Source organism: Halteromyces radiatus, assembly GCF_025201355.1.
Source record: "Halteromyces radiatus strain CBS 162.75 chromosome Unknown BX664scaffold_12, whole genome shotgun sequence".
Classification (NCBI taxonomy): domain Eukaryota; kingdom Fungi; phylum Mucoromycota; class Mucoromycetes; order Mucorales; family Cunninghamellaceae; genus Halteromyces; species Halteromyces radiatus.
In genome coordinates, this window is record NW_026251698.1 from 66,098 (window position 1) to 77,989 (window position 11,892).

The following is an 11,892-nucleotide window of genomic DNA, read 5'->3' on the forward strand; positions in this document are numbered from 1 at the left end:
CTTCAAACCAGTCATCATCATCAGTCACTGTCAGTTATCATCATTATGGAAACCATATATATATATATATATTTATCATCTATAATCATCATCATCAAAAAGGGGAAAAACACTATGAATACGTTTAATGTTCTTTACAAATGGAATGATTTCAAAACTTCACATTCCGCCAAACAGTGGTCGCTCTCATAGTGACTTTTAAACCTCACTCAACATTGCCCATATATAGGCAATACCACGTAAAAATCTGAGGGCCCAAATTTGACCCCTCAGATTTGTTGCTTTTACTTAATCAGGTTAGTGGTACAATATTTTGTTCTAAACTGTCGCCGTTTTTTTTCTTTTCTTTTTTTTTTTTTTTTGCTAAATTCCATTATACTGAGGGGGGGTAGACTAGCATTTTATTCAAAAAGGAAAGAACTTGTGTTACAATTTGACTATTTCCAGTATTGCCTATATATGGGCAATGTTGAGTGAGGTTTAAAAGTCACTATGAGAGCGACCAGTAATGGGTAACACGTCAAGTAGCATAATCTATCCTGCGCAATCCAATATTCAATGAAGTACTACTTGATCAATTCTATGGATAATCTTCCTCTCATTTCCATTATGATGAGCATCGATATAAAATAAAGGCATAAAGTTAAAAAAAAAATGAATGTATTTTATTTCAAAAAAAAAAATATAAAACAAAACAATATATATATATATATATATAAACTGGAACTACAAACATGAATCCTTTTTTTTTTTTTTTTACTTGATAAGTTTGGATCGTCGTTTTTGGGTAGAAGGAGACTTTTTATTGATAGCAGTAGAGGTGGATTGGGTCACAGTATCATCAGCATCATCAATAGTAGTAGTAGATGGACGAGAAAAGTAAGCGGTCAATCCCATGGTACATACCAAAAGTCCTGATAATAATCCCACTACAAGCCAAGGAGATACAGTAGATAATTTCTTCACAAAATAACCCACATAACCTACAATAGTACCTCTTTAAAAAAAAAAATAAGTTCAGTTGTTCATCTTTTACAAGTTTATTTATATCTTACAAAAGTCCAAAGGGAGATCGCCAACCACCAATAGGTTGAATAGTTCGCCATTCTTCATTACTCAATGTCGAAACAAAACTGGGGACATCTTTAGGTATAGGTAAAGCGCGTACTTGACGTCGATCAATATGGAATAGTGTAGGTAAACGAGAAACAAAGAACCGAGCAGCCAATGCAGGATTCTCCTCAATGTTGACTTTGCCAAAATAAATGGGTTGATAATGAGACGTGCGGATGACTTGTTCTGCTGCATCAAATCTAGGCGCAAATTGACGACAATAACCACACCAATCGGCATAGCTAGATAATAAGAGGTGAGAGACAATTCATTATTTCTATATTTAAACTTACAAATCTAAAACCCATTGATCTTGCTTCTTTACTAACTGGTCAAAGTTGTCATCTGTTAGTTGCACCACATGTGAATAACATTCAGAAATAAAAGCAAAGATGGTTAAAAACAATAATATTTTCATGGTCTAAAAAAAAAAAAAAAAAAAAAAAAAAAAAAAAAAAAAAGGAGGAAGAAAGAAAGGAAAAAGAGAAGAAAAAAAAATTGAACAAAAACTTTATTAAGTAAAACGGCACTGGTCAAGTAGAATAAAAGAAAGAAAAAAAAAAAAAAAAAGACACCCCGCGCAAAATAATAATAATAATAATAATAATAATAAAAAGTATATAAAATATATATATATAAAAAGAGATGCTACATATTATTCAGTTTCCATATAGTTTCCAGGTACTAAGCCACGAGTTTTCTTTGGACCCTGTAATTCAGCATCCCACCATCCATCAGCTTGTTTCTTCACAATAGCCAATCGATCACCAGCAGAGAATGACATTTCCAAAGGAATCTATATAATATACAAAATCAATCATTTTATTTTTCTTTTTTTTTTTTTTTTTTTAATATAATTCCTTACCGTAGCTGTAAATGACCATACTGCACGTGCATAATGCATGATTGGAGTACCATCAGATAATTGATTAGAAGTTTCAGAATAACCATAGGCAACATCGGACTGTTTTGTAGTTGTGTCATTATTATTCGATTGTTGAGGATAATTTGATGCATTTGGTATACTGGTATCCATAATAGGTTGACTAGTTGGGATAATGGAAGATGATTTGGATGATGATGTCGCCATGCCATTAGGATTGCTGTTGTTTGTATTGATATTATTATTATTATTGACATAGGGATTCGCACTACCATCCATGACAACAGGTCCTCCACCAGGAGGCCCACTGATTAATATATCATTTGAAGTAAGACGCTGAAGAGAATCACGACTTTCCTTGTTGCTCTTCTTATCCTTTTTGTTGCCAAAAATACCCAGAGAGAATCGACCACCTTTTTCCTTCTTGTTGCTATTTTGACTTGGATCTTGTGATGAGTTGAATTTGTTGTTCATTGTAACGTCACTTGAAAATGGTCGACCATCGTTAGATTTGAGTACACCCTTCATGAATTTGCTGAAATCCTTTCCATTTTTGCTGCTATTTTTTCCACCAATATCAGTATCTATACCTGATGCGATAATATCAGGAGCCACTCTAGGACCAGATACACTTCCATAACGATGTAATCCACCTTCAGGTTGTTGTTGCTGTTGTTGTTGTTGTTGTTGGCTGTACATGGGTTGTTGTTGCGAGTATCGTAGACTATAGCTGGGTGTATCATATTGACTGTAGTTAGGTTGATTTGCGGATGAGCCTTCTTGTTGCCATGGGGGTGGTCTTATTCCTACAGTATCATCCCGCATATGATGATGTTGTTGTTGTTGTTCTTGTTGTTGTTGTTGTTGTTGTTGTTGTTGCTGTTGAGAATGGTGTTGAAAATTAGAAGATTGAGTATGGTTTTGTTGAGATGCAGATTGAGAATGATGTTGAGTGTGTGCGCGACCTGCTGCAATGGCTTCTTGTGCAGCTGCTTTGGTTTCATTTTTGTTGGGAATATCGATTTTGAGAGGGGGATGAGGTCGATTCAACTTTCCTGTCACATTGGCTTCCGGTGATGGTTGTTGTTGTTGTTGTTGCTGTGGTAAATGTTGATCACTAGTAGATTGTTGTGTTTGTTCTACGTTGGCATCAATGATAGCGCTAGATCGAATCATACTTCCACGAGAATTTGTTGTTCCATCATATACACGGGCGTTCGTAGATCGTACAGGCACCATCTGAGGGCGTCGAATAGATGATATTACCCATTTTTCGTCTTTGGGAGGAGTTCGTACAGGGAGTTTGTAACTATCTTCTGATTCATCATCCGTCAAATTGATTGGGTCATCATTGCTTTTCGTAATATTTTTGTTGTTGACAACTTCGTCTTTGATAGCATCATCCTCTTTCTTTGCTATATCTGATTGTTGATTGTCATCATCATTTCCTGCAGCCACCAAAGCTGCTGTTGATATCAGTTCGGCTAATTGATGATCATTGTCGTCAGATGAGGAGATTTGTTGTTGTTGTTCTTTCTTGATAGAATTGTCGGTAGCAGGTGGATCGTTAAGAACAGTAGAATCATTCTTGCGTGAAAAAGCCGGATTGGGAACAGGTTTGAATCGAATTTGATTAGAGTCTATAGATTGGACAGAGGATGGACGTTTGGTATCAGCTAAAGTTGCCAAAACTGCAGGTTGAGGTGTAGTTGGTGGTTTGGAAGTTTCTAGAGTGTTGTCATAAGATTGAATTGCTGGTAATTGCTGAGGTGATAACTTATGTTCCGATAAAGTAACTGGTGGGTCATGATTTTCAGTATTCATCATAGTATCGTCTTGCAACATATTCTCCACGGCCTGCATAGCAAACACCATAGCTTCAGATTGTTGAGGTTGATGAGATGAAATTGAGCGCATTTCCTGTTGATCATGTATGCTGGGATTCGATTCTGATTGTTGTTGTTGAGGAGAATGTTGTTCACCGTTGAGATTCATTGCAGGAGGATCAGAAGGCAAGGCCTTGATTTCAATATTACTTTGACGTTCATTATCCGAATCCATCGTATGTAATGCAGTGGGAGGAGGTGAGAAATGAGGTAACGCGTCTTCAAATTCAGCAAATTCTGGTCCATAAAAAAAAAAAGATATACATTAATGGATCATGAGTGAAAAGTGAAAAAAAAAAAGATATGTATATAAAAGAATAGCCTTTTTTTTTCCTTACCAGGTAACACCTTTCCAGTACCATGCTTATCCACAAATGCATATATATCTTTGTCAACATCCGTCAATTCCAAAGCTGTGCGAATCCTTTCACAACACTGATCATCGACTATATAGACACTAGACATCATATTGGCGAATCTAAAAAAAAAAAAAAAGAATAAGTCATCGGTTTGGAATAATATTTGCATGTATATACACTTACGCCCATAAACTACTTCGTACAAATCGAATACGTTTTTCTTCCAATTGTTGATAAGTGTCACATGTAGCTCTCCATTCATCCATCCAAATCATGGTGTTATTGTTATAATTGTCGATAGATTGTCTGTATTCTTGTTCTGCCACATCGATATTCTTTATGCAAGCATCACGATCCTTTTCAGCCTGGAATGAAAATTTTAATTAGCATTTACATATATATATATATATATATAAAATGTTCATTTACCTGTGTTCGATCATCAGCTGATATTGTAGATTCTTCTAAATAGCGATAGATTTCACCAAGTTTGACACATTCACTTGTATAAGCACCTTTCAACTATATGAAAAAACAAAATAAATGTTTATTATATATAAAATGAAGTTTGATGGGGTGAATTTTACCTGAATCATACGTTCATGAGCTTCAGTTCTTGTCTTAATGATATCTTGAATATGTTTTTGTTTCTAAATGATAAATTAAATTAATTATAAAAGAAAAATCATAATAATTTATATACTTACTCCAGTATATAAATCACTTTGTTCTTTAATAAAGTTGTCAAGAGGAGATTGTAGATGATGTTGAAGCTGCTGAGCTAAATCCATATGAGCTCTAGCTGTAGTTTCAAGTGCACTTGGAATATGTGATAAAGATTCAGCTAAAGTACCATCCTCATCCTGACCTACTATAAGTTGAGATAATTTCAAAAGTTGATCACCATAATCACCTTCCATTTGTGATCTATAAAATCAAACACAAAAATCAATAACAGTTTTTCTTAAAAAAAATGTAACACAAGTATATAAATAAAAAAAAATAAAAAATAAAATAAAAAAAAAAGTTGAGTTCCTCAATATACTTGCCTGATTTCATAAAGTTTTTTGATCTCTTCACAAGTTTGTTTTGCATTGATAAGTCTTTGATCTATAGCACTAACTCCATAATGATGTTCGTCCTAAGATAAATAATAATAATAATAAAAAAAAAAGGAGTTATTATATGACATATTATTATTATTATTATTATTTTACCCAGAAAGCATCAGCAAAACGAGGTGTCATGGTTTCTACCCTAGAGGCCATGATATTATTGTTGTAATATTCCAGTGTAGTCTAAAAGATAAATTGATCGTACAAAAAAAATGTTTCGTAGAATAAAATGAAGAAGAAGAAGAAACAAGAAAAGATTGATAATGATCCAAGATTATTGATATTAAAAGAAGTATTTGAGTTTTGCTTGGCGTCGTCGATTGAAAAGAGAAAAAAAAAAAAAAAGGGAAAAGAAAAGAAGAAAAAAAAAATATGAGGTACGCTTTGGGTTGCAAAAAGTAAAAATAGAACCCAGTGAGTGATCAGCCAATCAAATTGTCTCCCTTTTTTTTCTTTCTTTCTTTCTTTTCTTACTTGACCAAGCAAAAAAAAAAACTTGGCTCTTGTCAACAATCCCAAAAAAAAAGGAAAGAAAGAAAAAAAACCTACTTTTCTTACATTATGGATAAAATCAAATAAAATTGTGATAAGTCTCTGAATGATTCAGGTTTCAAAGATTAAAAAAAAAAAATGAATGGTCAACTAAAACAAAAGATAGTCATTTAACTTTGATTGTTCATTGTTTATCAACTTTATCAATATTTATACATAGTTATCATCATCATCATCATTATTATTATTATTATTATTATGAATGACAAGTAAGATGGATGATTATTTACATTGTTCCTGAATTATTATTTTTTTTTTTTTTGATTTCAATAGGAAAAAAGAAAATTGGATAATGGTTTTATCCAGTCGAGTGAAAAGTAAGTGAGTCATCATTCAATGTCCGGTTACCATATTTATATTTTCAACCAATAAATATGTTCCGCGGAATCTCATGCTTGTCTCCTTTTCGTTATTCAATAAAAAAAAATAAACAAATAACTAGTGCCATCTTCATTAAAAAACATACGTTATGTAGACTGCATAATATATATATATATATATATATTGATGATAAATATATATATATATAAAATTATTTCAATAATAAAAGTTATTTTAAATACTAACATTCGGAGTTGACTTATTTTTAGTCGAGAGCTAGGGGAATACACTTTTTTTTTTTTTCTCCAATGGGAAAACAATGGGTAACAAACAGCTGGTACTAAAAAAAACGTGTTGAGAATCAACTGACTATACTTAATTGGGCATAAATATCTCACGCATATTCATTTTAGGACAAAAAGGTTTGAATTTTTTTTTCAAAATAAATAAGAAGGGTTTCTTTTTTTTTTCTTTTTTTTTTTGTTTCTTTACTTATTTAATAATAATTATCACAAAAAAAAAAAGATGGATCCTGGTTACAAGCTTCTTGAACATATTAAAACTATTCCTAATCTTATTAATGAAGATCCAAGTATTACTACACCAAAGAATTCAAGTTTTATGGATTTACCTTGGTCTGAATTCTCAAAACTTTTGGCTAATCAAAAACGTCGTACTTCCACTACAAGTAGTGATAGTTTAGATTCTTCAATTGAAGATGAAACTGTGAATGATTCTTTATGGGATGCTAATACTGGTTATCAATTCTTGGATAACAAATAATAATTACACTTTATTTTTGCATTAAACCATTTTTTTTTACCCTTTCATTATTTCATTACCCGCCTCTTTTCTTCTTTTTTTTTTCTCTCTCTCTCTCTCTCTCTCTATCATTATCTCCATTTTCGTGCATATCTTTTTGATTCTCCTCTTTCTTCTTTTTTTTCATTGTTGAATAAAATCTCTCTTTGTTTTTTAATACATGTTTTACTACAGAAATAGTCTTCATGCTTCTATCCAAAACAGTGGTTGATTATGAAAAAAAGTTAAAATATCTTATTCGACAAGACGCCTCTATTTATCAAGTGAAAACTTTATTGAAAGAAGCAACTCAAGTATGTAGAAATGAATATAAAACATTACGTTACCTACGACTTTGGCTTTATCTAGCTATTTTGGTCAAGTCTCCTTTATCTATCTATCAGTATCTCCTTGATAACCATATCGGTACCTCTTTTGCTTTACTTTATCAAGATATCGCTTATTATCATGCTCACTTTGGAAGGTAACTCATATCTTTTTACCTATCGTCAACTATTCTCATACTTTTCATTACTATTATTATTATTATTATTATTATTAGAAAAGACGAGGCTCAAAAAATACTATTATTAGGTATCACTCACAATGCTAAACCTCAGGAGGACCTACAACATGCTTTATTGAATCTTAATAGACCACACTCAATATATATCTCTCCTCCTTCTATCAAATGTGTCTTCCCTAAACAACAACAACAACAAGTTTTGGCTATCAGTCTTGAATCTAATGGTATCTTTGGAATGTTGGATGCAATGAAAGCTTATATTCGTCAAACTTCTCGAATGGCTACTTTACGCTATTGTCAACATTATGACTTATCTTTTGAAGAATGTCGTGCTTTATTACACGTTCCACGAGTGACTGAAAGTGGTAATACGAATAAATAATATAGTGTATAATTCACAATCACCTAATACCTCTCTGTCTTTTTTTTTTTTTGTTTATTTTAGAAAATCTAGTTGCCATCAAACAAGAACTTGACCGGAAATATGATCATCAGGAGCCTCCTCGTCATCAGTCTATAATTCAACCTGACCAATATCAAGATATTTCTCAACAAGATCTTCTTTTTCTGCAAGAATCCCCTGTGATCAATCAACAGACTCATTCAAAACCATTGGAACATCGATCTATGATACAATCTTTGGAACGATTTGAACTAGAACAACAAGAAAACATTGATACACGTGAACAAGAACCGATCATCATTTCCGTACCATTGGCTTACGAGGACAAGCAGAGTTTGGTTGTATCTCAGTTGATGAACGATACAACTTATGATCTGGTGAACTCTGTCTCTCAAAATTCTCTTCGAATTCTCAAACGCAAACCATTGATTCCATTCACTAGTCAAGGTTTACCATTTTCTTTGGGACAAGAAATGATCGATGTTCATGGATATTTGGATGAAGGGAAATATGGAACAGTATACGTGGTGAAATGGAGAAATCGTCCTATGGCTCTCAAGATACATAAACAGGTTGACCGGTGGGAGCATTATATGCATCAATTTATTTATCAACAATGTCCACAGGCTGATCGGTTCTTCCTTCGTTCTCATGCACTTTATTTAGATCATCACCACAGTTACAGTATCATGGATTATGCTTCTCAAGGAACTCTTTTGAAATGTCTAAATGTCTTTCGTCAACTGGATGAAAGAGCTGTGCCTGAAGCTCTTGTTCAATTACTGGTATTGCGGATTCTTCAAGCCATCTATGTATTACATGAAGCTCATATTGTTCATTTGGATCTAAAGTTAGATAATCTCTTGATGGATTATTCTCTCCCTGGTATGGCGCCAACTCAACAAAACAACCACAACAATAATACTTTTTTGGGTCCCGTTCCAGCTTACACTTCGTCCCATCCTTTCTGGCAAAATATTTCCATCAAGGTCATCGATTTCGGGTTAGCGTTGAATCTGGATCTATTCAACAATGCAACAAGAACACCAATCTTAGCAAAAGCAGTCTGGAAACCAAGAGTGAAAAATGATATGCCTTCTATTGTTGCCGGTTTACCTTGGTTACCTTACCAACTGGATTATTGGGGTATTGCCAATTGTGCTCATTCACTTCTCTTTTCTGGTCCCATGGTCAATGCAAAGCATAATCAACCCAAACGATACTGGAATCAATCCCTTTGGCTTTCTTTCTTCACATCCTTAGCCTCTTCACCTCCCTCTACTTTAGATATGGGTCTTCAAACATTTCGGAAATTGATCAATGATTTTGAAGTGTCTTTAGCAACTGGAAATCTCAAGGATCGCGTCATCAATGATTTACTCAAATACCACCAATACCTTACAAAAGTAAAGTGATTCATGCTTTTCCATTTTTGGCAATACGTATCAGTTAGGTTTAGTTAGTTGATTTTTTTTTTTTTTTCAGTTATCTAGTCTTAATTTTTTTTTTTTTTTTTTTTTTTTTTTTAGAATAATAATGTTGATTGTTGTATTTGAAAAAAAAAAAATAATAATAATAAAATAATTCGGCCCTGAATTGTTTTTATTGATAGCGTTTGATGATGACAATGATTGATGATGATGAATTTAGCTAAAGTCTATGGTATAAAAACAAAGATCATTTTTATTATATGAAGGGATAAAATAAACAGATGAGATCTACAATAACTAACTAACTAATTAACAGTCAAACTATGCACGTACTTGGAATTTCCCAGCCTTGGTCATACTCCGCACTCCTTTGTATGGTTTGTAGCCTTCATGGAATAAACGCAGACTATCGACTTTCAATCCTGATACAGAATACATGCTAATTTGGAAATCCACACCAACAGTCAGACTTACTTCAGGTTGTGCGTCACTTTGAATTCAATATCATAAAGAAAATCAATCAATTAATCGATACATTTTTTTTTTTTTTTTTTTTTTTGCTTTACCTTGTATTGAAAGTACCAGATAACATAGGAGCTCTTTCCCGTTGCTGTAATTTTCCAATTTCCCAGTTGATAGTCTTTTTTTTTTTTTAAAAAAAAAAAAATCCAAATAAAGAAAAAAAATAGAATCAGTTCCTCTCAATATTCTCTTTATCCCAATTATGAAAATATCAATTCATTCCCTCCAAGATTTTTTTTTTTTTTTTTTTACTTACCTTTGTCACTGGATCATACATATAATTTCCAACATTGCAAGTTGCATTAACACTAGTCGTTGATTTTGGCATAGGTAAAGATATGGCGATCCGTTCAATAGGTTTGCCATCAGTAGATCGTGGAAGTACTGATATGTCGAATTTACCACCATTCTTGGTAGGAAGGATTTGTGGTTTGACTTGTAATGGCATTGCTTGATGAGGTGATAATGCAACCCTGTATAAATAAATAAAATAAAAAAAAAAATGTTGGAGATTTTTCTATTTTCATATTACTTTTTTTTTTTTTTTTTTTTTTTTTTTTTTTTTTTTTTTTTTTTTTTTTTTTTTTTTTTTTTTTTTTTTTTACCTGTAAGACATTAATTTGAAATGACCATCTGGAGGTACAAAGGATAAAACTTTTTCACTTTCCCATTTACGATATCGGACACAAGGATGAAAACTTTCATCATCAATCAATCTAGGATTCGTAAAGCTAAGAGTCAAATCAGGCATCCCAGACAATCGACTATTAGCCACCACAGTACCATGAGCTTCACAAGAGACAACTGTACCATTCCTAATTATATATCCAAAATTTAGAAATCACCTCTTTTTTTTTTTTCTAATACCAAGTTCCCTTTCACTTACGCTGCAACAGTGGCATCAATTTCTTCTATAATATCAAAGTAAATTTCATTTTGTGTATATTTGACACCTGCTTTTCTCCATGGGATATTGGACATATTTTGTGGGAATTTGGGAGCCACACTTATTGATATAGCATTAAAAAAAAAGGAAAGTAAGAAAAAAAAACAATTCAAAAATAAATCAAAGATCCTATTTTTTTTTTTCTTTTACCCAGCAGCAGCTCCAACAGTAGTCATTACTTTATTGATCATCGTAGGTGGCATGATGATTTCCTTCAATGCATTTGGTTCCGTCGTCAAAGGATAGCCATAATCCATCATCTCTTCTAGTAACTATTACAAAAAAAAAAAAAAAAAAAAAAAGATAATCAGTATCATTTATCATTCTAACATATCTTTATTTTTTTTTTTTTTTTTATTTCTTACTTGATATACAGTAACAAAATTTTCACGGATAGAAGCTTCAGAAATATCACCTAGATAATCTGTGAGAACATCAATAATACGATGAAGGAATTCAAATACCAGCATAGGATCAACTATAATGTAAAATATATATATATATATAATGATATATAATGATATATAAGAAAAAGGAAAAGTTCAATATATATATATATATTATTTTACCTTCTTTATCCACAGGACATAACCATGTCAAGTCATCTCTGAAAACGTTGAGAAGCCAAAACTTGTTAGATTCCAATACAGGAGGGATATCTTGTTTAGTAAAAAAGGATTCTTTTCCACTCGTACCGAGGTCATTCTTATCCAATGTTCCTGGAGGTGAGTTCATAAATTTGAAGCTTTCATCATTGAATACGTCCACTATTTGTCGCGATATAATGCCACGCCAATGTTTTTCAATAATAATCTTTCTAACAAAGACAAAAGAAGAAAAGTATAAGACATATGGTTTATTATAGTATTTTTTTTATTATTTACCCTTGCGGATTAATGACAAATAATGAGTTTATCATGTATGAAAATAGAAAATAAAAGAGAGAAAAAAGAACAAGAAAAAATTGTTAAGGGAATGAGTGTTTCGAGTTTCAAAAAAAAAAAAAAAAAAAAAGTGTCTGCGGTGTTTTAATAT

At 32.2% G+C, this 11,892-nt stretch overlaps 7 protein-coding genes across 7 annotated transcripts; 2 read left to right on the top strand and 5 right to left on the bottom strand.

The window, feature by feature from the left end:
- Window positions 1–1,180: 1,180 nt before the first annotated feature.
- Window positions 1,181–1,441, bottom strand: BX664DRAFT_238504 (thioredoxin-like protein; the record flags this gene model as incomplete). The annotated part of the gene is made up of 2 exons (XM_051540201.1): window positions 1,181–1,355; window positions 1,407–1,441. Coding segments are annotated over 2 exons (210 nt in total), but the record flags the coding sequence as incomplete, so codon positions are not given.
- Window positions 1,442–1,699: 258 nt separating this feature from the next.
- On the bottom strand, window positions 1,700–2,678 carry BX664DRAFT_343865 (uncharacterized protein; the record flags this gene model as incomplete). The annotated part of the gene is made up of 2 exons (XM_051547373.1): window positions 1,979–2,678; window positions 1,700–1,909 (listed from the first exon to the last, which is right to left on the bottom strand). Coding segments are annotated over exons 1-2 (683 nt in total), but the record flags the coding sequence as incomplete, so codon positions are not given.
- BX664DRAFT_46582 (uncharacterized protein) lies at window positions 2,462–4,123 on the bottom strand. Its single transcript, XM_051549593.1, has 2 exons — window positions 2,855–4,123; window positions 2,462–2,687 (listed from the first exon to the last, which is right to left on the bottom strand). Exons 1-2 carry the CDS (start codon window positions 4,055–4,057, stop codon window positions 2,652–2,654), a joined length of 1,239 nt encoding a protein of 412 aa, XP_051395756.1. The 5' UTR covers window positions 4,058–4,123; the 3' UTR covers window positions 2,462–2,651.
- A 214-nt stretch (window positions 4,124–4,337) lies between these two features.
- BX664DRAFT_343870 (uncharacterized protein) lies at window positions 4,338–5,695 on the bottom strand. Its single transcript, XM_051547374.1, has 6 exons — window positions 5,459–5,695; window positions 5,291–5,382; window positions 4,949–5,168; window positions 4,829–4,891; window positions 4,671–4,763; window positions 4,338–4,606 (listed from the first exon to the last, which is right to left on the bottom strand). The coding sequence occupies exons 1-6, from the start codon at window positions 5,507–5,509 to the stop codon at window positions 4,421–4,423; spliced, it is 705 nt and encodes a 234-aa protein (XP_051395757.1). The 5' UTR covers window positions 5,510–5,695; the 3' UTR covers window positions 4,338–4,420.
- A 999-nt stretch (window positions 5,696–6,694) lies between these two features.
- On the top strand, window positions 6,695–7,158 carry BX664DRAFT_343871 (uncharacterized protein). The gene has a single exon (XM_051547375.1). The coding sequence runs from the start codon at window positions 6,755–6,757 to the stop codon at window positions 7,010–7,012; it is 258 nt and encodes an 85-aa protein (XP_051395758.1). The 5' UTR covers window positions 6,695–6,754; the 3' UTR covers window positions 7,013–7,158.
- A 497-nt stretch (window positions 7,159–7,655) lies between these two features.
- Window positions 7,656–9,450, top strand: BX664DRAFT_46633 (kinase-like domain-containing protein). The gene is made up of 2 exons (XM_051549594.1): window positions 7,656–7,921; window positions 8,011–9,450. Exons 1-2 carry the CDS (start codon window positions 7,792–7,794, stop codon window positions 9,372–9,374), a joined length of 1,494 nt encoding a protein of 497 aa, XP_051395759.1. The 5' UTR covers window positions 7,656–7,791; the 3' UTR covers window positions 9,375–9,450.
- A 45-nt stretch (window positions 9,451–9,495) lies between these two features.
- On the bottom strand, window positions 9,496–11,858 carry BX664DRAFT_343873 (Mu homology domain-containing protein). Its single transcript, XM_051547376.1, has 9 exons — window positions 11,742–11,858; window positions 11,427–11,674; window positions 11,223–11,335; window positions 11,008–11,129; window positions 10,798–10,917; window positions 10,517–10,726; window positions 10,168–10,384; window positions 9,956–10,029; window positions 9,496–9,879 (listed from the first exon to the last, which is right to left on the bottom strand). Exons 1-9 carry the CDS (start codon window positions 11,774–11,776, stop codon window positions 9,711–9,713), a joined length of 1,308 nt encoding a protein of 435 aa, XP_051395760.1. The 5' UTR covers window positions 11,777–11,858; the 3' UTR covers window positions 9,496–9,710.
- Between the last annotated feature and the right edge of the window lie 34 nt (window positions 11,859–11,892).

Excerpts from the sequence above, each read along its gene's own strand:
- BX664DRAFT_46582 (XM_051549593.1), bottom strand. The coding sequence starts at position 4,057 with ATGGATTCGGATAATGAACGTCAAAGTAATATTGAAATCAAGGCCTTG. Across the intron at positions 2,688-2,854 it reads AACAACAACAACAACAACAA|CCAACAACAACAACAACAAC; the intron begins CAACAACAAGAA and ends ACCCATGTACAG.
- BX664DRAFT_343870 (XM_051547374.1), bottom strand. The coding sequence starts at position 5,509 with ATGGCCTCTAGGGTAGAAACCATGACACCTCGTTTTGCTGATGCTTTC. Across the intron at positions 5,383-5,458 it reads GTTTTGCTGATGCTTTCTGG|GACGAACATCATTATGGAGT; the intron begins GTAAAATAATAA and ends TATTTATCTTAG. Across the intron at positions 5,169-5,290 it reads AAAAAACTTTATGAAATCAG|ATCACAAATGGAAGGTGATT; the intron begins GCAAGTATATTG and ends TTGATTTTATAG.
- BX664DRAFT_343873 (XM_051547376.1), bottom strand. The coding sequence starts at position 11,776 with ATGATAAACTCATTATTTGTCATTAATCCGCAAGG. Across the intron at positions 11,675-11,741 it reads TTTGTCATTAATCCGCAAGG|AAAGATTATTATTGAAAAAC; the intron begins GTAAATAATAAA and ends TGTCTTTGTTAG. Across the intron at positions 10,030-10,167 it reads TGTATGATCCAGTGACAAAG|ACTATCAACTGGGAAATTGG; the intron begins GTAAGTAAAAAA and ends AAAAAAAAAAAG.
- BX664DRAFT_343871 (XM_051547375.1), top strand. The coding sequence starts at position 6,755 with ATGGATCCTGGTTACAAGCTTCTTGAACATATTAAAACTATTCCTAAT.
- BX664DRAFT_46633 (XM_051549594.1), top strand. The coding sequence starts at position 7,792 with ATGTTGGATGCAATGAAAGCTTATATTCGTCAAACTTCTCGAATGGCT. Across the intron at positions 7,922-8,010 it reads TCCACGAGTGACTGAAAGTG|TTGCCATCAAACAAGAACTT; the intron begins GTAATACGAATA and ends TAGAAAATCTAG.